At 40.3% G+C, this 27,848-nt stretch overlaps 1 protein-coding gene across 3 annotated transcripts in view; it reads right to left on the reverse strand.

Annotated features, from left to right (window-relative positions):
• Positions 1-19,646, reverse strand: part of LOC124787242 (centrosomal protein of 76 kDa-like) — a 134,212-nt gene extending 114,566 nt beyond the window's left edge. For all 3 annotated transcript variants that reach the window (XR_007015969.1, XM_047254325.1, XM_047254324.1), the window contains exon 1: positions 19,430-19,646. Coding sequence is in view for 2 of the 3 variants with exons in the window: in XM_047254325.1 (XP_047110281.1) it covers positions 19,430-19,498 (69 nt within the window). In the remaining variant the exon portion in view is untranslated. The remainder of the gene's footprint in view (positions 1-19,429) is intronic.
• Between the last annotated feature and the right edge of the window lie 8,202 nt (positions 19,647-27,848).

Here is a 27,848-nt window from a genome sequence, read left to right on the forward strand (position 1 = left end):
ACCAGAAGGACCCTTTCAGAATAACAACTCCGCCAAAGAAGTAGTTCTGAGACTTGCCGAACCAATATATGGACGGGTAGAAACATTACAGCAGATAACTGGTTTACTAGTTTGGAGTTAGTAAGAGAACTGCATAAAAGGAGACTGTCGTTTGTAGGCACAATTAGAAAAAACAAGAAGGAACTGCCATCGAATTTCGTAGCACCAAAAAGTAGACAGCAATATGATAGTGTATTTGGCTACAGCAAGAATGAAACCCTCGTGTCGTATGTCCCGAAAAAAGGGAAAACTGTAGTCCTCCTTTCGAGTATGCATGTATCGTCAAATAAGGTTTCGGAAGGTTTAGAGAAAAAAACCAGCAATTATTCTACACTATAATGACACCAAATCTGCAGTTGATGTAGTTGACAAACTCTGTGCAACCTACAATGTAGCTAGGTCAACAAGAAGATGGCCTATGGTGATTTTTTTCCACCTGTTGAACATTGCAGGCATCAACTCAAGAGTAATTTTCTTGGGCAACAAGAACAAATACTCAAATCGGTGCGAGTACCTCAAAACTTTGGCTCTGACTCTACTGCAAGATCATCTCAAAAGAAGAGCTCTTATTATGACTCTACCTGATGACAAAGTAAATGCTAGTAAAGTACAAACCTAAAGGAAAAGAGCAAGAAAATGCTGAACAATCCTTGGAATCAGAAAACAAGAAAAGAAAAAGGTGCCAGTCATGCTACAGGGAGACAAAAAAGACTTGTCTCAGCCAAGTATACATGTGAAAAATGCAGTACACATCTTTGTTTGCAAAAGCACGCAAAAATAATTTGTGAACAATGTCTTTCTGTAGAGGGCAATCAGTAAAAAGAGACATGCTTTGATTAGTTCAATAATTTATTTGTATCTATAATAAAACCAATTTTTAAAAGAATTTCATGTACTTCTCCTGTACAAAATGTCAAATATTTCTGTTAATTTGAAAGTGTAATGAGCCTGATGTTCACTTCTGTATTTGTAAAATCTGTAACAATAAAGGTAACTGCAATTTAAAACAAAAACAAAAGAAAAAGAACCTGTAAACAAAAAAAAAAAAAAACAAAAATCGTCGCATGTATTCACGAGATACAGCACGTCTAGTGGCGTCATGAAAGTTGACGCACCTGCTGGAGGGTTAAGGAGTTTGAGGTGTAAAGTGTAGTGTGAGTTGGCATTAATCTGTTGGAATATGACATTTGGTACTGTAGTCACAAAGGATATAACAGGGTTTACATTTTTGCTACAAAATGGTAAGCATTCAGTTTCCCTTCAACAATTAAGAAAACAGTCTTGTTGTCATACCCAATAGCTCCCCACACAAAGGCCCCTAAAAATGGATTCCCACCATTGATATCTGTCTATTTGTCAAAGCCAGTCAAACCATCTTACAATCTTCTTTTGATTTAGTGCTTCCGGAAGGACCCAGGCCTACTCTTTTTGGGGCGTTGTTGACCTTAGTCAATCATATCAGCATTCATACTGCAGTCACTGCATTTTAGGCAACTGGATGTGTGATCTGTGTGTATGATACTTTCACATTTCTCATGACAATAATTTGATCTTCCATGAAGTGTGAAAGATGGCACTTTGAGAATGCCATATTCTCACCTCTGTCTGAAAAATTCAAGTAATGTTAGACACACCTGATAGCCGTTATGTTTTCACATTTAAGAAGAATATGCTCACAGTAAAGCCAGTAGCACTCACTTCCTGCAAATCAGAGTGTGATGTAACCAAGGAAATTTTAATTTGTTTTCAGCCCAAAAAATTCAAATTGTTAGAATGCACTTAATTATACTGTGATACTGAAATTTGCTTTTCTGAGAATTCTGTATCAGAAACTGTAAGTGCTATGTTTTGCTGCAGTTGAGCAATAAGCCTTACGAACATATTTGCTGCATCATTTACATTTCATTTCATTCCATATTTTTCAAATAATTGCTTTTGTCATCCAAAAATAGAATGGTCTTAAAATTTTCCATCAGGTTTAGAAGCATGAGCATAAGAGAAAATTTCTTAACTGTTTATCTGAAATGTACCAATTTCCATACATTACGACTTGTAGAATCAGGTAAATATACTGAAAAAGTTCTCAAGGAAACTGTTTACTGAAAAAGTCCCTAACATGATAATGCTACTCAAAATACAAACATGTATAAAATCAAACTGGCACTTTGTGTATTTATTTAGACATCTTATATATGTTAAATAAAACAGTCCCAGTTTAAAATAATGCAGGAGGTGCCTTAAACTAATGAAATGTAGAAAAACATATCGTATTTATCTTGGGGACACACAGCTTTGTCTTCTTGCTGAAGTTTGAAGAGATATGGTGTGCTCTAGTGGTCACAATATACATGAAACAGCTGCCAAACAGAAGCTGGGAACTCACACAACCATTACAGCCTGGCAGAAAAGCAAAAGTGATGTAGCTAACCCATAGAAAATTTAAGAAAGTGATGTAGTTAACCCACAAAAAATTTAAAAACAATACACACAATCATGCAGGCCAGGGTGGCACATGGGATATGTATCACAAAATGTAGCTGACATTGAATATAATATTACTTCCATTGGATCTGTGGAAACATTCTTGATGAAAAGACCAAAAACCAGGTTCTCAGAACATAGACAACAATACAGACTAAATCAACAAGTGAAGCCAGCCACAGCTGAGACTGCTCAAGTGGCGCTACTCGCACAGCACAATTTAGCAACACATTCATCCATGAAATTGTGAGGCATTACAATGGTCTATCTTTTTTCTTTGAGAAGATATAAAAATCTCAAGTACAACAATGGCTTACTGAAGACAGAAGTGAACTTCACCTAAGATTGAGATTAAATTCCCTTTTTATGCCAAATATTTACTTTAGTCTATCACCAGGAAACAATATCAACAGCAACTAAGAATGGATCTTTGGACAACACCCAATGTGTTGTAAAGTGACAATTACTGGAAACAAACTACTGGTCTCCTGGGCTGGCAATTTACTAACTAATATGCTAAATAAATGTTAGCTGAAATGCACATTGAGCTTAGAGCAAAATTAAATAAAACTTGACATTTCCATAGAATAATACTTTGCTCTTTTTCAAACCATTTGGTCAACAGTTAATGACAATTTACTTTTTTTATTTGTTTTGAAGGTAGCTTTGGATTAACAATACAGTATCCGAATTTTACTCTTTCTGTTGACAGAAGGAGTATTCATTCCTGTTCTCTCAGTGTATCCCAGTGTGTTTTGTTGTAACATGGGACCTTAGCTTACAATATAAAGTATTAAAAAATTTATTCCAGTTTATGAAAATGATGCAGCAAATTCACATACCTCCTTGTGCACAACTTTACATAATTCACATTTTGATATTTCTTTACTATTTAATGAGAGTGCTTGTTTCATATTCAAATTAGTAGACACCACAACTTCTCAGCATGAAACGTAGGAATATACAACTTGGTACAAATATTTGGGAAAACGTTTAGTAATATAAAAGACAATGAACACAAAACTCTTGAGTCATGTAGACCTAATGTTCAGCGTGAATTTTTCTAATTCTACACAGAAGGTCTATTTGGTTTTGACCACGAGGTGTGATCAAAGTCATAAAATTCACTCTCATAAATACAGTAATATGGAAGGCAAATGGTCTACTTCACTATACGGGGAGAATTTTTTGGAAGTGCAATGCATTTGTAAAGAAGACTGTGCATAGAACTACGGCGTGGCCCATTCTTGAGTATTGCTTGTGTGTTTGGGATCCCTAACAGATTGGGTTAAAGGAAGACATTGAAGCAATTCACAGGCAGGCTGCTAGATTTGTTAACAGTAGGTTCAGTCAACACGCAAATACTATGGAGCTGCTTTGCGAACTCAAATGGGAATCTGTGGAAGAAAGACAACATTCTTTTCATGAAACACTATTGGGAAAATTTAAGAGAACTGGCATTTTAAGCTGACTGCAGAACAAGTCTACTCCTGCCAATGTACATTTCGCTTACGGGCCGTGAAGATATAATACGAGAAATTAGGGCTTGAACAGACGCATATAGACAGTCATTTTTCCCTCATTATATTTGGAAGTGGAACAGGAAAGGAAATTAACATAGTGGTACCAGGTACCCTCTGCAATATACTATGCAGTAACAGTTATAAATTACATTGCTGGAAAGGACTGGAAGAGGAAGCAAACAGTAATGAGGCCTCTCATAATGGTCAATTAGCTATGACTACCTTCACAGAGTGGTGCAATTTCGAAGTTACAATATTTTCATATTTATTTGTTAGTCCTCTTTACCTACAGTAGCACTAATTGCTATAGATACTGAACATGTAAAATTTAGGATTCCCATCATTTGCATAAATAATTCCTTCTATTGCCACATGAACTAAACATCTATTATAACTAAAAGTAACAGCAATGGAAAACCTAGGACAGAGTGAACAATATTTTGAAAAGATATTTGGTACTCAATATGGCAGAGATGCTGACTCGCAGATAGGTACAACAAAAAAACTGTCAGAAAATGAGCTTTCAGTCAACAAGGCCTTCTTCAGAGATAGAACATACACACATACATGTTCACACATATGCAACTCACGCACACATGAATGCAGTCTCTGGCTGCTGAGGCCACACTGCAAGCAGCAGCGCTTGATGGGAGATACAACCGGGTGGTGGGAGTAAGGAGGAGACTGGGGCAGGGAGGGGGAGGGACTGCAGGGTACGGATGGGGGGCGGTAAAGTGCTGCTTGTGGGAGATACAGGGATGAGGTGGAGAGAGGATAGGGCAGCTAGGTGCAGTCGGGAGGTCAGAAGGAGGGCGGGGGAGGATTAGTGGAAAAGGAGAGACATAAAAAGACTGTGGGTGTGTTGGTGTAATGTGAACAAGGAAAGAGTTAGAGAGCAGGGACAAAGAAAAACAAAGGCCGACACCAGGTGGTTTACGGGAATATAGGATATACTGCAGGGAGAGTTCCCACCTTCACAATTCAGAAAATCTGGTGTTGGTGGGAAGGACCCATGTGGCACAGGCTGTGAAGCAGTCACTTAAAGGAAGAATGTAGTGTTTGGCAGCATGCTAAGCAATGGGGTGCTCCAGCTGTTTCTTGGCCACAGTTGTCGTTTGTCATTCATGCAGATAGAAAGCTTGTTGGTTGTCATGCCCATGTAGAATACAGCAGAGTCATTGTAGCTTAGCTTGTAGATCACACTGCTGGTTTCGCAGGTGGCCCTGCCTTTGATGGGATAGGTGATGCCTGTGACCGGACTGGGGTAGCTGGCAGTTAGAGGATGTATGGGACAGGTCTTGCATCTAGGACTGTTACAGGGGTGTGATCCACGAGGCAAGGGGTTGGGAGCAGGAGTTGTGTAGGAATGGATGAAGGTATTGTGCAGGTTCAGTGGGTGGTGGAATACCACTGTGGGAGAGGTGGGAATGATACTGGGAAGGACATTCCTCATTTCAGGGCACGATGAGAGGAATCGAAACCCTGGCAGAGAACATTATTCAGTTGCTCCAGTCCTGGATGGTGCAGAGTCATGAGGGGAATGCTCTTCTGTAGTCAGATGGTGGGACTTATGGAGGTGGTGATTGACTGGAGAAAGAAGAAACAGGAGGTCTGTATTTGTTCAAGGTTGGGAGTTTAATTATGGTCTGTGAAGGCATCAGTGAGGCCCTCGGCATATTTCGAGAGGGAACACTCATCACTACAGATGTGATGGCCATGGGTGGCTAGGCAGTATGGAAGGGACTTCTTGGTATGGAGTGAGTGGCAGCTGTTGAAGTGGAGGTACTGCTGGTGGATGGTAGGTTTGATATGGATGGACATACTGATGCACCCATCTTTGGGGTGAAGGTCAAGATTGAGGGAGGTGGCTTGCTAGGTTGAGTAGGGCCAGGTGAAGCGAATGGGGGAGGTGTTGAAGTTCTGGAGGAATGTGGATAGGGTGGCCTCACACTCAATACAGACCACGAAGATGGGCATCAATGAATCTGAACCAGGTGAGGGGTTTGGATTCTGAGCATTTAGGAAGGATTCCTCTAGATGGCTCATGATTAGGTTGGCACAGGATGGTGGCACACAAGTGCCCATAGCTGTGACCTGGATTTGTTTGTAGGTAATGCCTTCAAAGGAGAAATAATTGTAGGTGATGATTAGGAAGAAGGTTGTAGGTTTGGAATCTGTCAGGTGTTGGGACAGGTAGTGTTCAATAGCTATAAGGCCATGGCCATTAGGGATGTGAGTGCAAAGGGAGGTTGCATCAGCAGTAACAAACAGGGTATGATGTATTAAAGGAACAGCACCTGTGGAGAGTCAATGGAGGAAATGGATGGTACCTTTTATATTGGATGGTAGATTGTGTAATAATCAGCAATGGTCACCAGCAAGAGGATGCAGAAACAATGGAAACCACTACATTAATGAGACATAATGTGTATCCACAGGACATGTCACCTGTTGTTATTGTTGTTGTTGTGGTCTTCAGTCCTGAGACTGGTTTGATGCAGCTCTCCATGCTACTCTATCCTGTGCAAGCTTCTTGATCTCCCAGTACCTAGTGCAATCTACATCCTTCTGAATCTGCTTAGTGTATTCATCTCTCGGTCTCCCTCTATGATTTTTACCCTCCACACTGTCCTCCAATACTAAATTAGTGATCCTTTGATGCCTCAGAACATGTCCTACCAACCGATCCCTCCTTCTAGTCACGTTGTGCCACAAACTCCTCTTCTCCCCAATTCTATTCAGTACCTCCTCATTAGTTATGTGATCTACCCATCTAATTTTCAGCATTCTTCTGTAGCACCACATTTCAAAAGTTTCTATTCTCTTCTTGTCCAAACTATTTATCGGCCATGTTTCACTTACATACATGGCTACACTCCATACAAATACTTTCAGAAACGACTTCCTGACACTTAAATCTATACTCAATGTTAACAAATTTCTCTTCTTCAGAAACGCTTTCCTTGCCATTGACAGTCTACATTTTATATCCTCTCTACTTGGACCATCATCATTTATTTTGCTTCCCAAATAGCAAAACTCCTTTACTACTTTAAGTGTCTCATTTCCTAATCTAATTCCCTCAGCATCACCCGACTTAATTCGACTACATTCCATTATCCTCGTTTTGTTTTTGTTGATGTTCACCTTACATCCTCCTTTCAAGACACTGTCCATTCTGTTCAACTGCTCTTCCAAGTCCTTTGCTGTCTCTGACAGGATTACGATGTCATCGGCGAACCTCAAAGTTTTTATTTCTTCTCCATGGATTTTAATACCTACTCCGAATTTTTCTTTTGTTTCCTTTAATGCTTGCTCAATATTCAGATTGAATAACATCGGGGAGAGGCTACAACACTGTCTCACTTCCTTCCCAACCACTGCTTCCCTTTCATGCCCCTCAACTCTTTATTATTGCCATCTGGTTTCTGTACAAATTGTAAATAGCCTTTCGCTCCGTGTATTTTACCCCTGCCACCTTTAGAATTTGAAAGAAAGTATTCCAGTCAACATTGTCAAAAGCTTTCTCTAAGTCTACAAACGCTAGAAACATAAGTTTGTCTTTCCTTAATCTTTCTTCTAAGATAAGTCGTTGGGCCAGTATTGCCTCATGTGTTCCAATATTTCTACGGAATCCAAACTGCTCTTCCCCGAAGTCAGCCTCTACCAGTTTTCCATTCGTCTGTAAAGAATTCGTGTTAGTATTTTGCAGCTGTGACTTATTAAACTGATAGTTCAGTAATTTTCACATCTGTCAACACCTGCTTTCTTTGGGATTGGAATTATTACATTCTTCTTGAAGTCTGAGGGTATTTCGCCTGTCTCATACATCTTGCTCACCAGATGGTAGAGTTTTGTCAGGACTGGCTCTCCCAAGGCTGTCAGTAGTTCTAATGAAATGTTGTCTACTCCGGGGGCCTTGTTTCGACTCAGGTCTTTCAGTGCTCTGTCAAACTCTTCACGCAGTCTCATATCTCCCATTTCATCTTCATCTACATCCTCTTCCATTTCCATAATATTGTTCTCAAGTACATCGCCCTTGTATAGACCCTCTATATACCCCTTCCAACTTTTTGCTTTCCCTTCTTTGCTTAGAACTGGGTTTCCATCTGAGCTCTTGATATTCATACAAGTGGTTCTCTTTTCTCTAAAGGTCTCTTTAATTTTCCTGTAGGCAGTATCTATCTTACCCCTAGTGAGATAGGCCTCTACATCCTTACATTTGTCCTCTAGCCATCCCTGCTTAGCCATTTTGCACTTCCTGTCGATCTCATTTTTGAGACGTTTGTATTCCTTTTTGCCTGCTTCATTTACTACATTTTTATATTTTCCCCTTTCATCAATTAAACTCAATATTTCTTCTGTTACCCAAGGATTTCTACTAGCCCTCGTCTTTTTACCCACTTGATCCTCTGCTGCCTTCACAACTTCATCCCTCAAAGCTACCCATTCTTCTTCTACTGTATTTCTTTCCCCCACTCCTGTCAATTGTTCCCTTATGCTATCCCTGAAACCCTGTACAACCTCTGGTTCTTTCAGTTTATCCAGGTCCCATCTCCTTAAATTCCCACCTTTTTGCAGTTTCTTCAGTTTTAATCTACAGTTTATAACCAATAGATTGTGGTCAGAGTCCACATCTGACCCTGGAAAGGTCTTACAATTTAAAACCTGCTCCCTAAATCTCTGTCTTACCATTATATACTATATCTGATACCTTCTAGTATCTCCAGGCTTCTTTCCATGTATACAACCTTCTTTCATGATTCTTAAACCAAGTGTTAGCTATGATTAAGTTATGCTCTGTGCAAAATTCTACAAGGCGGCTTCCTCTTTCATTTCTTACCCCCAATCCATATTCACCTACTATGTTTCCTTCTCTCCCTTTTCCTACTATCGAATTCCAGTCACCCATGACTATTAAATTTTCGTCTCCCTTCACTATCTGAATAATTTCTTTTATCTCATCATATATTTCATCAATTTCTTAGTCATCTGCAGAGCTAGTTGGCATATAGTAGGTGTGGGCTTCGTGTCTATCTTGGCCACAATAATGCATTCACAATGCTGTTTGTAGTAGCTTACCCACACTCCTATTTTTTTTATTCATTATTAAACCTACTCCTGCATTACCCCTATTTGATTTTGTATTTATAACCCTGTATTCACCTGACCAGAAGTCTCGTTCCTCCTGCCACCGAACTTCACTAAGTCCCACTATATCCAACTTTAACCTATCCATATCCCTTTTTAAATTTTCTAACCTACCTGCCTGATTAAGGGATCTGACATTCCACACTCCGATCCGTAGAATGCCAGTTTTCTTTCTCCTGAAAACGACGTCCTCTTGAGTAGTCCCAGCCCGGAGATCCGAATGGGGGACTATTTTACCTCCGGAATATTTTACCCAAGACGATGCCATCATCATTTAATCATACAGCAAACTGCATGCTCTCGGGAAAAATTACGGCTGTAGTTTCCCCTTGCTTTCAGCCGTTCGCAGTACCACAACAGCAAGGCCGTTTTGGTTAGTGTTACGAAGTCAGATCAGTCAATCATCCAGACTGTTGCCCCTGCAACTACTGAAAGGGCTGCTGCCCCTCTTCAGGAACCACACATTTGTCTGGCCTCTCAACAGATACCCCTTTGTTGTGGTTGCACCTACGGTACGGCTATCTGTATCGCTGAGGCACGCAAGCCTCCACACCAATGGCAAGGTCCGTGGTTCATGGGGGGGACATGTCACCTATAATTGGAAAAAAAATCATGATGAACTCTCCATTGGCAAAAGATGCTGAAATAATCCCCCATTCAGATCGCCAGGAGGAGACTGCGAAAGAGAAGGTGACTGAAAAAAAAAAAAAGACTGAATACCCAACAAAAGGATAATGATTATGAATTGGGGCATGGAATGTCAGAAACTTGAATGTTGTAGGGAAGCTAAAAAAAATCTGAAAAGGGGAATGCGAAGGCTCAGTCTAGAGATAGTAGAGGTCAGTGAAGTGAAAAGGAAAGGAAAGGAAAGGAAAGGAAAGGAAAGAAGAAGGATTTCTGGTCAGATGAGTACATGGTAACACCAACAGCAGCAGAAAATTGTATAACTGGAGGAGGATTCATTATCAGTAGGAAAGTAGTGCAGAGAGTGTGTTATATGAACAGTTGTTCTTATCAGAATCAACACCAAACCAAAATTGACAATGATAGTTCAGGTATATGTGTCGACTTCGCAAGTCGAAGATGAAGTATATGAGGATACTGAAAGGGTAATACAGTACATAAACGGAGATTAAAATCTAATAGTCATGGAGGACTGGGATTCAACTGTAGGGGAAGGAATAGAAGAAAAGGTTACAGGACAAGATGGGCTTGGAACAAGTAATGAGAGAGAAGGTCTAATTGAGTTCAGTAATAAATTTCAGTTAGTGATAGTGAATCCTCTGTTCAAGAATTACAAGAGGAGAAGGCATATTTGGAAAAGGCCACATAATATGGACAGATTTCAGTTATATTACATCATCATCAGACATTACTTCCGAAATCAGGTACTAGATTGTAAGGCGTACCCAGGAGCACATATAGAGACTGATCACAATGCAATAGTGATGAAGAGTAGGCTGAAGTATAAGAGATTAGTCAGGAAGAATCAATATGCAAAGATGTGAGATACGGAAGTGCTAAGGAATGACGAGATACTTTTGAAATTCTCTAAGGCTATAGATACAGCAATGAGAAATAGTTCAGTAGGCAGTACAGTTGAAGAGGAATGGGAATCTCTGAAAAGTACAATCATAGAAGCTGGAAAGAAAAACATAGGTACAAAGAATGTAACTGCAAAGAAACCATGGGTAATAGAAGAAATACTTAAGTCGATCGATGGAAGAAGGAAGTACAAAAATGGTCAGGGAAATTCAGGAATACAGAAGTACAAGTCGCTGAGGAATGAAATAACAGGAAGTGCACGGAAGCTAAGATGAAATGGCTACATGAAAAATGTGAAGAAATCAAAAAGGAAAAGATTGTCAGAAAGACTGACTCAGCATATACTAAACTAAACTCCTCTGGAACAGGCCATGAAGGCCCAACGGTACCGACCAGCTTCTGTATCATCCACAGCCCATAGGCATCACTGGATGTGGATAAGGAGGGGCACGTGGCCAACATACTGCTCTTCCAGCCGTATGTCAGCTTCCAAGTCTCAATCAAGTAGCTCCTCAGTTTGCCAACTCAACATATAGGAAAGTCAAAATAATGTTCGGTGAAATTAAAAGCCAGGGTGGTAACATTAAGAGTGTAACAGGAATTCTACCTGTTAAATGCAGAGACGAGGACGGAGAGGTGGAATGAATGCATTGAAGACCTCTATGAGGCAGGTTTGACTGATATGATAGAAGAAGAAGAAAGAGGTGTCGATTTAGAAGAGACAGGAATCAGAATTTAAGAGAGCTTCAGAGGACATGAAATAAAATAAGGCAGAAGGAATAGGTAACATTCCATCATAATTTCTAAAATCATTGTGGGAAGTAGCAACAAAATGACTATTCACGTTGGTGTGCAAAATTTGTGTGTGGGGGGAAATACCATCTGACTTCCAGAAAAATATCATCCACACAATCCTGAGGACTTCAAGAGCTGACAAGTGTGACAAATCACACAATCAGCATAACAGCTCATGAATCCAAGTTGCTGACAAGAATAATATACAGAAGAATGGAAAAGAAAACTGAGGATGTTTTAGATGACGATCAGTTTGGCTTTAGAAAAGGTAATGGTACCATAGCGGTAATTCTGACATTGCAGTTGATAATGGAAGTAAGACTAAAGTAAAATCAAGACAAATTCATAGGATCTGTCAAACTGGAAAAAGTGTTTGACAATTTAAAATGGTGAAAGATGTTGGAAATTCTGAGAAAAATAGGGATAAGCTACAGAGAGAGATGGGTAACATACAATATGTAAAACAGCCAAGAGGGAATAATAATAAGAGTGGATGACCAAGAACAAAGTGCTTGGATTAAAAATGGTGTATGACATGGATGTAGTCTTTCACCCCATTGTTCATTCTGTACACCGAAGAAGCATTGATGGAAATAATTAAGGATTCGGGAGTGGAATTAAAATTCACAGTGAAAGAATAACAATGATACGATTCGCTGATGACATCGCTATCCTGAGTGAAAGTGAAGAAGAATTACACAATCTGCTGAACAGAATGAACAGTCTAATGAGTACATAATATGGACTGACAGTAAATCGAAGAAAGACAAAAGCAATGAGAAGCAGCAGAAATGAGAACAGAGAGAAATTTGACACCGGGATTGATAGTGATGAAGTTAAGGAATTCCACAACCTAGACAGCAAAATAACAAATGACGATGGAGCAAGGAGGACATCAAAAGCCAACCAGCACTGTCGAAAAGGGCTTTCCTGGCCAAGAGAAGTCTACTAGTATCAAACATAGGCCTTAATTTGAGGACGATATTTCTGAGAATGTACATTTGGAGCACAGCATTGTACAGTAATGAAACATGGACTGTGGGAAAACAGAAACAGAAGAGAATCAAAGCATTTGAGATGTGGTGCTACAGACGAATGTTGAAAATTAGGTGGACTGATAGGGTTAGCAATGAGGAGATTCTGCGCAGAATCAGGAAGGAAAGTAATACGTAGAAAACACCGACAAGAAGAAGGGACAGGATGATGAGACATCTGTTATTACATCAGAGAATGACTTCCATGCTACTAGTGGGGTCTGAAGAGGGCAAAAACTATAGAGGAAGACAGAGATTGGAATACATCCAGCAAATAATTGAGAACATAGGCTGCAAGTGCTACTCTGAAATGAGGAGGTTGGCACTGTAGAGGAATTTGTGGTGGGCCACGCAACAAACCACTCAAAAAACATTGCTCAAAAAAAAGGTTGCGGGTAATAGGCTGAAGGAGTTGGGACTACAACAGAAGATATTCTCTCAGTGGGGCACAGCAACCAGCCACAATGGGGTGTCCAGGGTGGTCAGGTTATGAACTTTTGGAAGCATGTTGGAGGAAGGAGCGTGGGGAGAGGTTGGGGTAAGGAGAGACACAGACTATGGGGAGTGGTTCTGGGATGGGCCTAAGGATTTTAGGAGCAACTGAAGATCCTGTTGGATTTCTGGCATGGGGTCGCTGTGGCAGGATTTGTAGGTGGATCAATCTGACAGTTGGCGGAGTCCTTCCACCAGATAATCATTGTGGTTCAAAACAATAGTGGTGGAATGTTTGTCAGCAAGTAGAGTTATAAGGTTGGCATCAGTTTTTCAGTGGTGGATTGCCATTCTTTCCATAGATGTATGGTCAGTTTGCATGTGGAGGGATTTAGGGAATGATAGTGAGGCAAGGTTTGAGGTTAAGAAATTCTGGAAAATTAGCAAGGGTGATGTGGGGACAGTGGGGGTGGATCACAGTTGGATGGAGGTGTGAACTAAGTCAGGCAGGGTTCAACATTGGCCTTTGGTTGAGTCTAATTGGTACGGTCAGTAGTGATAAAGTTTTTCCACTGTATGGACTAGGAGAAGGAGAGAAGGTCTTGAACAAGTCCTGCATGACTGAATTGGGGAATGGGGCAAAAGGTGGTAGTCCGAGTCGGGAGTAGGAATTGAACATGGGAGGAGCACCTCAGACGACTCTCCACCCTGTTCGCATCCTACTCCCACCATGGAGTACCGTTATCCACCACCTCTATAACAACATCCAAACCTGCCCCCCCCCCCCCCTGTAGCTGACAAACCATGCCTCATGGACCTACTGCATTTACCTCATCCTCAAATCTCCCCCCCCCCCCCCGCCCCACCTCCATACAGAGTCCAGAATCCAGACAGATTTGAAATACAGTCACGAACCTTTCCTCCAAACACCTTAGCCCCCCAGAAGTGTCAGGGTTTTCCAAAATGCCTCACATTGCTTCCTACGTGTCTAAAGTATTCCTCGGTTTAAAAATGTCCTCTGCTGAGAGATCACATGTTTACAGAAAAACTTCAACAGGATCTTGTGAAGTATGAGTTTATACAAAAACTTAGGATCCAGTGAAGCATGCAGAACATTGATCAAAAGAATGTGCAAGGTTTAAATTACTTAGGACAAAAGAAAAACAAGCACTTCTAACTGATAGAAACAAATTAAAACTCAAGCTTGAACAGGATAAAGTTAAACAGACGTGGCCCAGGGAAAAGATAAAATCATTCAATAAGACAGCAAAGCATCTTCATCTTCACAAAAGGGCCATCACAGCAGTAGCAAATCAGTAGGGAAAGCAGTTGCTAAGGTGAAGTGAGGTTTCCCAAAGAGCACCAGGAAACGTAAAACAGTCATAGGTAAACTGTTTGTTGGTGAGGTGCCAGAACTTGCAACAAAGCTGACTCTAGCTCATAAATTCAAAAAGGGAGGTAAAATTCAGAATGAAGAAATAAAAGCTAATGTCATACAGATTTATCTTCTTAATGACATTAACAGAGCAGAATCAGGTAAAATGGACAAAGGCTAGTCAAAGTGGAAGAAAGAAGTGGTGCAGAAATGCACAATGATGATGGCTTCAGCTGAAGCCCGTGCAATGTTTGTGAAGGAATATCCTGACCATGTGATCAAAAAATTCAAGCATTATGAGTTCATCCACCATTTGTATTTCCTGTTTCCTCCGTGCTCCATAACACATGTGTATGTAGATACCATGCTAAGATACAGCTTTTGGTGGAAAATATAGGAAAAGAAACAGGAGTATTTCCATGCAGAATATGAGACTCCTTGTATGTGACCCTGTTAACTTGGAGTACATATGAGAAAGGGGTGAAAGATGCAAATGTAACTTTGTACAAAATCAGTGAGGAAGAAACAATTCATAATCAAATGCAATGGCCTCAATGGAAAGACACTGATGGACATCCCCCAACTGTAATAAAAACTGAATTTCTATCTGACTGTGTAAAGATACAGGCGCGTTGTCAGCATTCAAACTTCATTGTTATGCGAAAAGAAAACAGTCTCAACACTTTGAAGATACAAAGAGGACATCTGTAAATCATGATGCAGTTGTTCAAGTGGATTTTGTGGAAAACTACATCACTGTGGGCAAAGATGAAATTCAAAGTGCTCACTGGCATCAGTAATAGACTACTATTTTCAATGCTGTTGTTTGGTTAGTTGTGGTATTATCCACAATTATGCCTTTATAAGTGAAGTTTGTTGCATAGCAAATATTCACTCAGGACACTCCATAAAATCATTCCTCAAGACATGAAGGAACTGGCTTTTCTGCACAGTTCAAGAACCATTTCACAATGATAACCGGTTTTCAGCTTACAAGGCCATCCTCAGACATTTACTGAGTATAGTCACCAAAGAAGTTACAATGTTAGCAAACAACATTGGAAGAGAAGTAACACATCTAGACTGAAGCAGAAACATACAGTAAGTAACATCTTAGACAGTGTGGTGGTAATGCAACAAAAAAGTAAAAAATTGAACAGTAAATAAATAACAATGGAGTAGACGGGAAAAACTTTAAGACAAAATAGGAACAGCATGCCTATGTAACATTTTCCATTAATAAACAAAACTAATAAAATAAAATTAATACTTGACAAGGCTACATCAGGAGGTACAAAACATGGAGAGTGATACACAAACCAATTAAAAGAAGACACAGCTATCAGTGAAACTACAGAATACATAATCTTTGAGAGTGCGATGGTACTGCATTTTAAAGATTACATTTACTGTATGTTGCCTCAAACGATTCCATTTTCCTGCATTTATTTATTTCTTTTTATCTTATGCTTAAGTTCCTTATATATTCTGCAGTTACATTAATACCTGTTTCTTCTTTTAATTGATTTGTGTATCACTCTCCATGTTTTATACCTCCTGATGTAGCCTTGTCAATAACTAATTTTATTTTATTTAATTAGTTTTGTTTATTAATGGAAACTGTTATTTAGGCATGCTGTTCCTATTTTGTGTTAAAGTTTTTCCTGCCTACTCCACTGTTAATTATTTACTGTTCATTTTATTTACTTTTTCATTGCATTACCACCACACTGTCTAAGATGTTAATTACCATATGTTTCTGCTTCAGTCTAGACATGGTACTTCTCTTCCAATGTGGTTTGCAAACACTGTAACTTCTTTGGTGACAATACTCAGTAAATGTCTGAGGATGGCCTTGTAAGCCAAAAACCGGTTAACACAATGAAAGTAATATTGTAGAACAAAAGCAAACTAGTGCTTTTCATTTAATGTTGTTCTACCAAGAACCAATGGAAGATTCTGTTAAAAATCACTCCACACTCTAATTTTTCATATTTTAAGTTTGACTCTAAATATTTCTCCTGACAGAATTTTTCTGTCACTTCTCATAGCAAATGGAAAGTTGATGGTGTTGGAAAAAATTTGAGATGTTTGGTGCATGATGAAATCATGTCAAGAGATTGCAAACTCACCATATGAATTCTGTAAATGTGCAAAACAGAATTTAAAAGATGTAACGCTGCTTTTTGCAAACTGCAGAAGTTAAATCTTCATCATCATTTATGGATGGCTACTGGAAAAATGTGCAACCAATTTCACCCTTTCCTAAGGTTAAATATGTAATTACATCTACTGAGGAAAGGATGTTTATAGTATCTGTAACCTCTAAACAAGAGGAAAGAGTGACAGGTCCAATTTAACAGCAAGTATAAGAAGCAGCAGCCTCATTCAGCAAAGAAAACAGTAACATCAAGCCAGAGAATTTTGTACTTGTTTCTCTAACTGCAGCATGAACCTGCAGAAAGGAGGACTATTCTGTACAAGTGAAGGACTATGAGGAAGAAACCAATCAAGTTTTACCCAACTACAAGGATCTCAGTGGAGTGTCAGATTTGGCCACTAAATGAAACAAGTATTGGGGAGACATATCAGTAATCGCGAAGAAAGCATAAACTCCTAATTTGTTTTTATAACACAGGCGAGTTGTGCACATTTGCGACCCATTTTTTCCCATATATTGTACCGCATATTTTGAAATGTATGATTCGTTTTAACAGTCATTTCAATAGTAAACTCCCTTTAGTTTCTCCCATTTCACACCAACGTACTGTGTCTCCGTGTGTTAAACACACACAACAGTCACACATGTAAACTAAAATTTAAATGTGATCTATGCATTCCAGTGATATTTCTATTCTGTTGTTTTAAAAGTGAATATTTAATTTATAACAAAAAATTATTTCAAAGAAATTTATACAGCCAGAGAACACATTTTTAATAAAATCTCTACTTGTATAGAAAAGGCCTTCTCATCCAACTACTGTAACATAAGAACTTCAAATTTTTAGCAAGTAAGTTGTGTTATCTGTGATGCTTTTGCAAGTGTATTTGTTGTCTAGTCACACACGCGACCATGGAATGACCCAAATATAAGGAGCTTTATATCCTTTCTGGTAACTATGTTCTCTGAGAGTATGTGAAAAAGTTTCAAACTTACTGTAAAGAATTTCCATTTGGGAAAACTTCAACAGCAATAGAACAAAATGGATTTTTGTACTGCACAAAAAAGGCTTTTAGGGCCATTTAAAAAATAAATAAATAAAACAGACTCATGTATAACTGCCATCCATAATCTAAAAATATTGTCTTTTGCATCCAGGTACCAAAAACTTGTGTACAAAATAATAATCTCATTAATGAAAAGCAACACATTACTAGAATAAATGTAGATGGTCATTCATATGATACAAGAAATAAAAGCTAGCTGAGAAGCACACTTCACAGACTGAAAGCTGCTGAAAAACAACCTTGATATTCAAGTGTAAAATTGATAAAACATATGCCCAACTGCACAGGGCAGTACATGTGAAAGGAGATGTGAGACACTTCTAAAGGATTACTTAGCTAATGGAAAAAGAATTTTATAGTGTAGAGGAGTACGTATTCGTATATCTTTATTCATCCCATAAATCATGATTTAGTACATAGTTTGTAGAAACAATATAGGATGAGAATGAGGTTAATGCTGTTATTACTTGTACATATTTATTGTAATCATTTTAAAATACTGTTGCATGATAGGCCTATATGTAACTAACTCCTAGTATGTTGTTCTATATTGTAAAATGTAGAGTAAATATTTTAAGATATTAAGTAAGTTGACCTCCTCTATGTTACAAGTACACAATCTGTACATAATTTAATCAAACGGGACCGAATAAAAATCAAATTAATCTATCAGTTAAAATCAAACCCATATGAAGTGTACCCTTCAGGCACTGTTACAGTGCTGGTGTAATTTACAACGAGGTTTTTCTTCAGTCAAGGATTATGTTTGTGAACTTGACAGTTTCTTTGCCATTTTAAACTAAATTCACATCAATGAATTATCTGACAGAAATACACGATTGGGAGAAAGTATTTTGTACTGTGAAATCGTGTTCGCAAAATGTTCTCCTTTTCTTTCTTCCATTCATAAACTCTAGAAGTACAGAGTGATACTGGTGAGTTTCCCCAGAATATTACATCAAAATAGATGGGATTAAATGTAGGCACACATTATGGTTTCCTTAACCAATGATTAAACTCAGTACCATATAGGCCTACTTAATCCACTTTGGTTCGTCTTGGAGCCATAAACCTAATAATTTTGTTTCTCGCCTACTTAGCATTGCTACATTTCAAATGAAACATGTTTTGTGGATTAGTATTTTATTTTGCAGGAAAATTAAATTCGATAGTCTTGGTTATTTGTGATTAACTGGTTATCACGAGCCCAAAAGCTCATTTGCTTGTTACAGACTGCTGTAATTCCCAAGCTTGCCATTCAGTACTGCCTACTGAGCAATACTGGGCAAAACGTAGGCATAAGAGCCATCAAACGACTGCACGATGCGCTCATATTTACACAAGTCTCCGTGCCGCTGAGTATGATTCCGACCTGTAAACGTGATAACTCCTGTACTCTCGGAATTGACAAATAAAAGCTGTTGCTCTTACATCCTAAGTTTAAACATTGCAAGAATTGTCAACCAGACTTCAGTGACCGACTCATGACTCAGCGTATACAGGTATATAAACATATTGCTCTTACTCTCTCCATTTTTTTTCGCTCCCTTAACATCGTGTGGAATAAATGATTCGATATTTGCCTGTTCCAATGTTTACGAAAATGGATTCTTCCAAATTTCGGCTACTAAAATGCGGAATTAAGAAAAGAATGCTTTAAATGAATAATTTAGTGAATGCTAACTTTTGATGTTCATTTTCAAACCCGGGTGTAATTATTTCTTTGTGCAGAATTGTTACAGTGTTTAGTGGCGTATTTTAGAGAAATCGATGGGTCTTCGGTGACTCACTATGATGCTATATAATTTGTATACTAAGTAACATACTTCATACAGATGTAACTGAATATGTTTTCTCAGCGTTTCTACATTGATGTCTTCCTCGCTTAGCTCCATATTACGCTCTTAATTAAACACTACTTCTGTTCATACAGATTCCACAGTACGACGCATTGCACTATTAAACGTTCAAAGCTGTGGTGTCCAAATTCTAACTCATTGCATGTTTGCTACTGCTTGTAACCAACATTTGAACATTACTACTCCGTTCAGCAAACCTGATGTAAAGAAACACAAACGCGATGATTGGTCAGACGCCATAGCACGCGTACACTGTGTTGATACGCGCTTGGAAGTAGGTCCTACTTATGTATTAGATATATTATTACTAAGTTACCTTAAATGAAACTTTAGGTTCTTCAAATCTGTTAACAGTCATCAACGTTTCTCTTAATCACGCTTTAGCTAAGTAGTTTTTATTTCAAAAATCGCGTACAGTCACAGCCTCTGCACTGTTGTGCTGATGAAATCTGATTGTCGCGTTGCTATTATGCACTACGCAATATGAAAATTGCAGAGGCTGATCCTGTTCAGTTATCAAACGCGCGTGTGGAACGCGGTTAATAAGTGCCTAGAAATAGGTATTCTTAAAATTTCTCAAAAATCTACAGAGATAATCGGCTTAGAAGTTTTCCGAGGGAATGTATAGATACGAAGCCCACACCTACTACAGTAGTACAAGTTTATATGCCAACTAGCTCTGCAGATGACGAAGAAATTGAAGAAATGTATGATGAAATAAAAGAAATTATTCAGATAGTGAAGGGAGACGAAAATTTAATAGTCATGGGTGACTGGAATTCGAGTGTAGGAAAAGGGAGAGAAGGAAACGTAGTAGGTGAATATGGATTGGGGCTAAGAAATTAAAGAGGAAGCCGCCTGGTAGGATTTTCCACAGAGCACAACTTAATCATAGCTAACACTTGGTTTAAGAATCATGATAGAAGGTTGTATACATGGAAGAACCCTGGTGATACTAAAAGGTATCAGATAGATTATATAATGGTAAGACAGAGATTTAGGAACCAGGTTTTAAATTGTAAGACATTTCCAGGGGCAGATGTGGACTCTGACCACAATCTATTGGTTATAAACTGTAGATTAAAACTGAAGAAACTGCAAAAAGGTGGGAATTTAAGGAGATGGGACCTGGATAAACTGAAAGAACCAGAGGTTGTACAGAGTTTCAGGGAGAGCATAAGGGAACAATTTACAGGAATGGAGGAAAGAAATACAGTAGAAGAAGAATGGGTAGCTTTGAGGGATGAGGTAGTGAAGGCAGCAGAGGATCAAGTAGGTAAAAAGACGAGGGCTAGTAGAAATCCTTGGGTAACAGAAGAAATATTGAATTTAATTGATGAAAGGAGAAAATATAAAAATGCAGTAAATGAAGCAGGCAAAAAGGAATACAAACGTCTCAAAAATGAGATCGACAGGAAGTGCAAAATGGCTAAGCAGGGATGGCTAGAGGACAAATGTAAGGATGTAGAGGCTTATCTCACTAGAGGTAAGATAGATACTGCCTACAGGAAAATTAAAGAGACCTTTGGAGATAAGAGAACCACTTGTATGAATATCAAGAGCTCAGATGGAAACCCAGTTCTAAGCAAAGAAGGGAAAGCAGAAAGGTGGAAGGAGTATGTAGAGGGTCTATACAAGGGCGATGTACTTGAGGACAATATTATGGAAATGGAAGAGGATGTAGATGAAGATGAAATGGGAGATACGATACTGCGTGAAGAGTTTGACAGAGCACTGAAAGACCTGAGTCGAAACAAGGCCCCCGGAGTAGACAACATTCCATTGGAACAACTGATGGCCTTGGGAGAGCCAGTCTTGACAAAACTCTACCATCTGGTGAGCAAGATGTATGAAACAGGCGAAATACCCTCAGACTTCAAGAAGAATATAATAATTCCAATCCCAAAGAAAGCAGGTGTTGACAGATGTGAGAATTACCAAACAATCAGTTTAATAAGCCACAGCTGCAAAATACTAACACGAATTCTTTACAGACGAATGGAAAAACTAGTAGAAGCCGACCTCGGGGAAGATCAGTTTGGATTCCGTAGAAATACTGGAACACGTGAGGCAATACTGACCTTACGACTTATCTTAGAAGAAAGATTAAGGAAAGGCAAACCTACGTTTCTAGCATTTGTAGACTTAGAGAAAGCTTTTGACAATGTTGACTGGAATACTCTCTTTCAAATTCTAAAGGTGGCAGGGGTAAAATACACGGAGCGAAAGGCTATTTACAATTTGTACAGAAACCAGATGACAGTTATAAGACTCGAGGGACATGAAAGGGAAGCAGTTGTTGGGAAGGGAGTAAGACAAGGTTGTAGCCTCTCCCCGATGTTATTCAATCTGTATATTGAGCAAGCAGTAAAGGAAACAAAAGAAAAATTCGGAGTAGGTATTAAAATCCATGGAGAAGAAATAAAAACTTTGAGGTTCGCCGATGACATTGTAATTCTGTCAGAGACAGCGAAGGACTTGGAAAAGCAGTTGAACAGAATGGACAGTGTCTTGAAAGGAGGATACAAGATGAACATCAACAAAAGCAAAACGAAGATAATGGAATGTAGTCGAATTAAGTCGGGTGATGTTGAGGGTATTAGATTAGGAAATGAGACACTTAAAGTAGTAAAGGAGTTTTGCTATTTGGGGAGCAAAATAACTGATGATGGTCGAAGTAGAGAGGATATAAAATGTAGACTGTCAATGGCAAGGAAAGCGTTTCTGAAGAAGAGAAATTTGTTAACATCGAGTATAGATTTAAATGTCAGGAAGTCATTTCTGAAAGTATTTGTATGGAGTGTAGCCATGTATGGAAGTGAAACATGGACAGTAAATAGTTTGGACAAGAAGAGAATAGAAGCTTTCGAAATGTGGTGCTACAGAAGAATGCTGAAGATTAGATGGGTAGATCACATAACTAATGAGGAGGTACTGAATAGGATTGGGGAGAAGAGGAGTTTGTGGCACAACGTGACTAGAAGGAGGGATCGGTTGGTAGGACATGTTCTGAGGCATCAAGGGATCACTAATTTAGTATTGGAGGACAGTGTGGAGGGTAAAAATCATAGAGGGAGACCGAGAGATGAATACACTAAGCAGATTCAGAAGGATGTAGGTTGCAGTAAGTACTGGGAGATAAAGCTTGCACAGGATAGAGTAGCATGGAGAGCTGCATCAAACCAGTCTCAGGACTGAAGACCACAACAACAACTGTACCATTACAATATGAACCCAAAAGAACTGATCTGAAGCCAATTTAAAGGATTTGGTCCGAAAAATAACACAACTGTTTAGCTGCCAGACGTACTGGAACTGACACACGCAGCTTTTTCATATGTCACTGCCGAACGCTGCCGGGATATAGAACGGCACGTCGTAAAAGAAAGGAAAAAAATGCGGCACCTGGTTGGCTTTGTGGGTTTTGTTGTTGATCAACTCGTTATCAACGTAGCTGATGACAGTTCCAGAACTGAAATGTATTTTCTCGGTTTCGGATAAGGAAGGAGCTAAGAGATTACCAGATGACTGTATTTCATACCTGTAGTGACTTCAGTATTAACAGTACGGTGAAATCCCTGCAGTATACTTTTGGATCACACATAACTCACTCAGAAAAATTATCCTGTGTTTAAGTTACGAATTTTCATCACTCTTGTTTGTAATTAGAATACTGTGGCAGGTGGGAACAAGAGCATTTTATGCTTTCCGTCCGCCCTTGGATAAGCAGCAGCCAGCAGCAAGTCACACTTATTTGTATTATAGTTTAATTCTAAATTTATTTGCGTGCTTTTGAGTACTTGCACAGTTTAATTCACAAATTTCGGGCGTATTAAAGTATTTGAGAGTTGTAGCATCGCGTTTAAGTACCCGTATAGTGTAAATTCGCGTAGTCGTCAGTCATATGTTTGTTTTGAACGGCTTGTGAGATAAAAGAGAGGAAAAAACATTGTTAGGGATGGATAGGGGCTGCGCCTGTTGTGTACGGATTCAGGCGGAATTGGCCACCGTCTGTAAACAGCTGGAAGCTGTGTTGGTCGTGGTGGACAGGCTGTTGCCCTGGGCCACGGGGACATTGGGACACCCAAGCAGAGCGCTTTGGCGCCTCTGGAACGTGTAGCATGGCCTGGGATCTCTGATGCCACTGCGCCCACGGATTCAGACGTCCCTGCTGGTCGTCACTTGCCTGACGGTGATCGGCGAACTGTGGCGGTGCCGCGAATTCCTGGACGGAAGGCAAATTTTGGAGTTGCCCACAGAGCTGTACCCTTAAGCCTCTGTAACAGGTTTGAGGTACTGCCCGCTGCTGAAAGTACCTCTGAGCCAGCAAGGAGGGCAGCCTCGCCTGTTGTGGCAGTGGCCGGTCTTCCTGAGAGGTTGGAGTTGGCCGCAAGGCTGTACCCTTACACCTCTGTAACAGGTTTGAGGTACTGCCCACTGCTGAAAGTACTTCTGAGCCAGCAAGGGCAGCCTCGCCTGTTGTGGCAGTGGCCGGTCTTCCTGAGAGGTCCAGACAAGTGCAGAGGTTGGGATTGCTTGTCATTGGAAGCTCCAATGTTAGGCGGGTGATGGAGCCCCTTAGGGATATGCAGCTAAGGACGGGAAAGCCAATGTGCCATCCATGTGCATACTGGAGGAAGTCATCCAAGATGTGAAAAGGGTCCTTCCGGATGCCATGAAGGGTACAGGGTGCAGCCAACTGCAGGTGGTGGCTCATCTCGGCACTAATGACTGTGTCACTATGGATCCGAAGAGATTATCTCTGGTTTCTTCTGGCCTTCTTGTTATGCACGCTGGTTGTGATATATTCCACTCGCTGGATACACATGTTCACTAACTTTAACAATGAAGGTGCATAAAGATGCTCATTGTCAGTGATTATTGCTGACACGATGCATTTGCATGACACCTATTGACAAAAGGGGAAAACAAACTGATTTAGTTCCCTCAGACACCACTAGAGTCGTGAAAATAGTTTTCTATAAGGGGTGCAAAGTTACCCCTAAAGTGCAAAGTACCCCCCTCCCCCCCCCCCCCCCCATTTACGGTATTATTCTTGTCAGGAATTTTGATGGATGTGCTGTTAAGCTGATTGTACAACATTTCTTGCAATTATTTGCCCTTTCTGTCATTGCAATTGTGTGAATGGTATTTTTCTAAAAGTGATGATCTTGTTTGGCTTGTGGGGTGATCAACTGTGGGGTCATCAGCGCCCATACAGTCTCAATCTTTACACAGTCCAATCTCATCACATCCACTAATGATGATTAAATGATGAGGACAACACAAACACCAAGTCCCTGGGCAGAGAATATCCCCAACCCAGCTGGAAATCAAACTCGGGACATGTGATCCAGAGGCAGCAACGCTAGCTGCTAGACCACAAGCTGCAGACTTTTCCAGAAGTCTTGTGGTAGATTTCTAGTTTCACAGATTCTACAAACCAACATGAGTAATTGTTCAGTTGGCAGTTTTACAATGACTTCAGAAATTCTGAAGAAATGTTATCTATGCCTTTGTGTCATTTGATTGCATGTCTTCCAAATCTCTGTGAAAAATGATTAATGGAAAATCTCGTATAAAGATGTGAAACAAATACTAACAAAGAGATAGAGGGGCTGGCCAATACTTACCTCAGCTCAGTACAGCCGATAGATACACAAAAAACAGAAACGAAAATTTACGTTCCTAGCTTTCGGAACAAATGTTCCTTCATCAGGGAGGAGAGAGGAGAAAGAAAAGGAAGAAGGGAAAGTGGATTCAGTTACTCACAAACCAGCTTATGAAGCAACAGGGAAAGGAAAACAAGGAGGGTAGCAAGGATGGAGGCATGGTTGTCAGAGGGAATCCAAAGATATTCTACTGTAAGTACTGTGCCAGCTTCAAACCAAAGAGCACGCATACAGAAGTAAAGAGGTATATAGTATAAAGATAAACACAACTATGTAGGATGAAAAGATGCGTGAATGGCTAAAGCGAAAAGGGAAAGAGGGGAAGACTGAAGAGTAAATGGGAGTGAGGTTGTTTAACGTAGGTTCAGTCCAGGGGGAAGGTACTGTTGTTTGTTTGTGGGTTTGATATGGACAGAGGTGTGGATGTGAGCTTCAACAAGATGAAGGTCAACATCCAGGAAGGTGGCGTGGGTTTTGGAGAAGGACCAGGTGAAATTCAGATTCGAAAAGGAGTTGAGGTTATGGAGGAAATTAAGGAGTGTTTCTTCACCATGAGTCCAGACCACAAAGATGTCATCTATAAACCTATACCAGGCCAGGGGAAGCAGCTGTTGGGTCTTCAGGAAAGCCTCTTCCATGCGCCCCATGAAGAGGTTGGCATAGGATGGAGCCATCCTGGTTCCCATGGCCGTTCCCCTGATTTGTTTGTAGGTGTGGCCTTCAAAAGTGAAGTAATTATGGGTGAGGATGAAGTTGGTAAGTGTGATAAGGAACGAGGTTTTTGGAAGATCTTCGGGTGGGCATTGGGAGAGGTAGTGCTCAAGGGCAGAGAGACCATGGGTATGTGGGATGTTTGTGTAAACGGATGGTGACAAGAAAGGTTTCAGGTGGGAGAGGAGTGGGAATGGATTTGAGGCATCCTAGGAAGTGGTTTGTGTCTTTGATGTAGGATGGGAGTCTGCAGATGATAGGTTGGAGGTGTTGGTCTACCAGAGCTGAGATACGTTCTGTTGGGGCTTTGAAGCAATGGGATGGCCAGGATGATTGTCTTTGTGGATTTTGCGCAGTAGGTAGAAGGTAGGGGTACATGGCTCAGGTGGAGTGAGTAAGTCTATGGAAGCCGTTGTGAGGCCTTGTGAGGGACCTTGGATTTTTAGGATTTTCTGCAGTTCAGTCTGGATGGAGGGAATGGGATCCTGGGTAACAGCTTTGTAGGTTGAGGTTTTGGATAGTTGACGCAGTCCTTCTGCTGCATACTCCACACGGTCAAGTACCACGGTTGTGGAGCCTTTATCCACCGGGAGGATGACAGTAGAGCGGTCTGTTTTCAGCTCCTTAATGGCACGGGATTCAGCTGGGGTGATGTTGGGGGTTGTCGGGATGTTCTTCAAGAAGGACTGGGAGGCAACACTGGATGTGAGGAATTCCTGAAATGTCTGCAAGGGATAGTTTTGGTGGAGGGGAGGAGGATCCCTTTGAGAAGGCGGTCGGAACTGTTCTAGACAGGGTTCAACACTGGGACTAGTATTTGGGGGCTGTGTTTGGGTAGTGAAGTGATATTTCCAGTTGAGGTTCCGGGTGAATGAGAGGAGATCTTTAACCAGGGCAGTGTGGTTGAATTTAGGCGTGGGGCTTAAGGTTAAGCCTTTTGATAGAACAGATGTCTCTGGAGGAGAGAGGGAACTGGATGAGAGGTTTAGAACTGAATTGGGACTGGTGATATGTGGCATTTGACTGTGGTTATAGTTGAGATTTGGTCTGTGTGAGGTATGTGCTGGGATGGGGAGATTGAGTAGGGTGGCTAGGCTAGGTTTGTTGGCTATGAGGGAGGTTTGTTAAAGGTTCTGTTGTGGTTGGTGTTTGTGAGGGATAGGGAGAGGGACCCCACTTTTTAGGTGTTGCACTAGCACTGTGGATAGTTTTTTCAGGTAGTGTGTGGCATGGAACTCAAGTTTGCAGCTGGCTTCTAGGATGATGTTCCTGAGTGTGTTCTCCAAGCAAGGGTTTGGGAGGTGGAGGACTTTGAAGAGAGATAGGAGCTGTTGGGAGTGGTGGTTACATGAAGTAGTGTAGAGATTCAGGACAAGTTGGGTAAGGGCTAAGGATTGAAGGTTCTGGAAGTCCAGGACAGACTGGTGGAAGGAGGAATTGCACCCAGAGATGGGAACTTTTAAGGTAAGTCCTTTAGGGGTAATTCCAAAGGTTAAGCAGGACCGGAGGAAAAGTATGTGGGATTGCAGTTTGGCTACGGTGAATGCATATTTCCGGAATGAATGTAAATAATGTGGTATAGGATTAGGGTACATAGTGGGTAACTGGTGGGTAGGGAAATTAAATAACTAAAGTTAAAATAGTAATCATAAGAAGGAATAAAACACGGAGGGAAGGACGGGAAAGAAAGAAATTGTGTTGGTAATGTTCAATACCAAAGGAAGACCACTAAATAAGAAAAAGACGGGAAAAGTTGACCAGACCGAGCAAGTATGTCCAGATCAGGGGAAAAGAACACACGTTGTTCAAAAACAGAGATAGCGAGTGGCGAAAAAAAGATCGCTCGTGCCGCAAAAATGATCGCGCGTGCCGCCAAAAAAATCGCGCGTGCCGCAAAAAAGACCGCGCGTGCCGCAAAAAAGTTCGCGCGTGCCGCAAAAAAGTTCGCGGGTGGCGCAGAAATGTCCCAAAAAATTTTTTCTCTGGCAGAGAAAGATAGCCAA

Source organism: Schistocerca piceifrons, chromosome 1 (assembly GCF_021461385.2).
Source record: "Schistocerca piceifrons isolate TAMUIC-IGC-003096 chromosome 1, iqSchPice1.1, whole genome shotgun sequence".
Classification (NCBI taxonomy): domain Eukaryota; kingdom Metazoa; phylum Arthropoda; class Insecta; order Orthoptera; family Acrididae; genus Schistocerca; species Schistocerca piceifrons.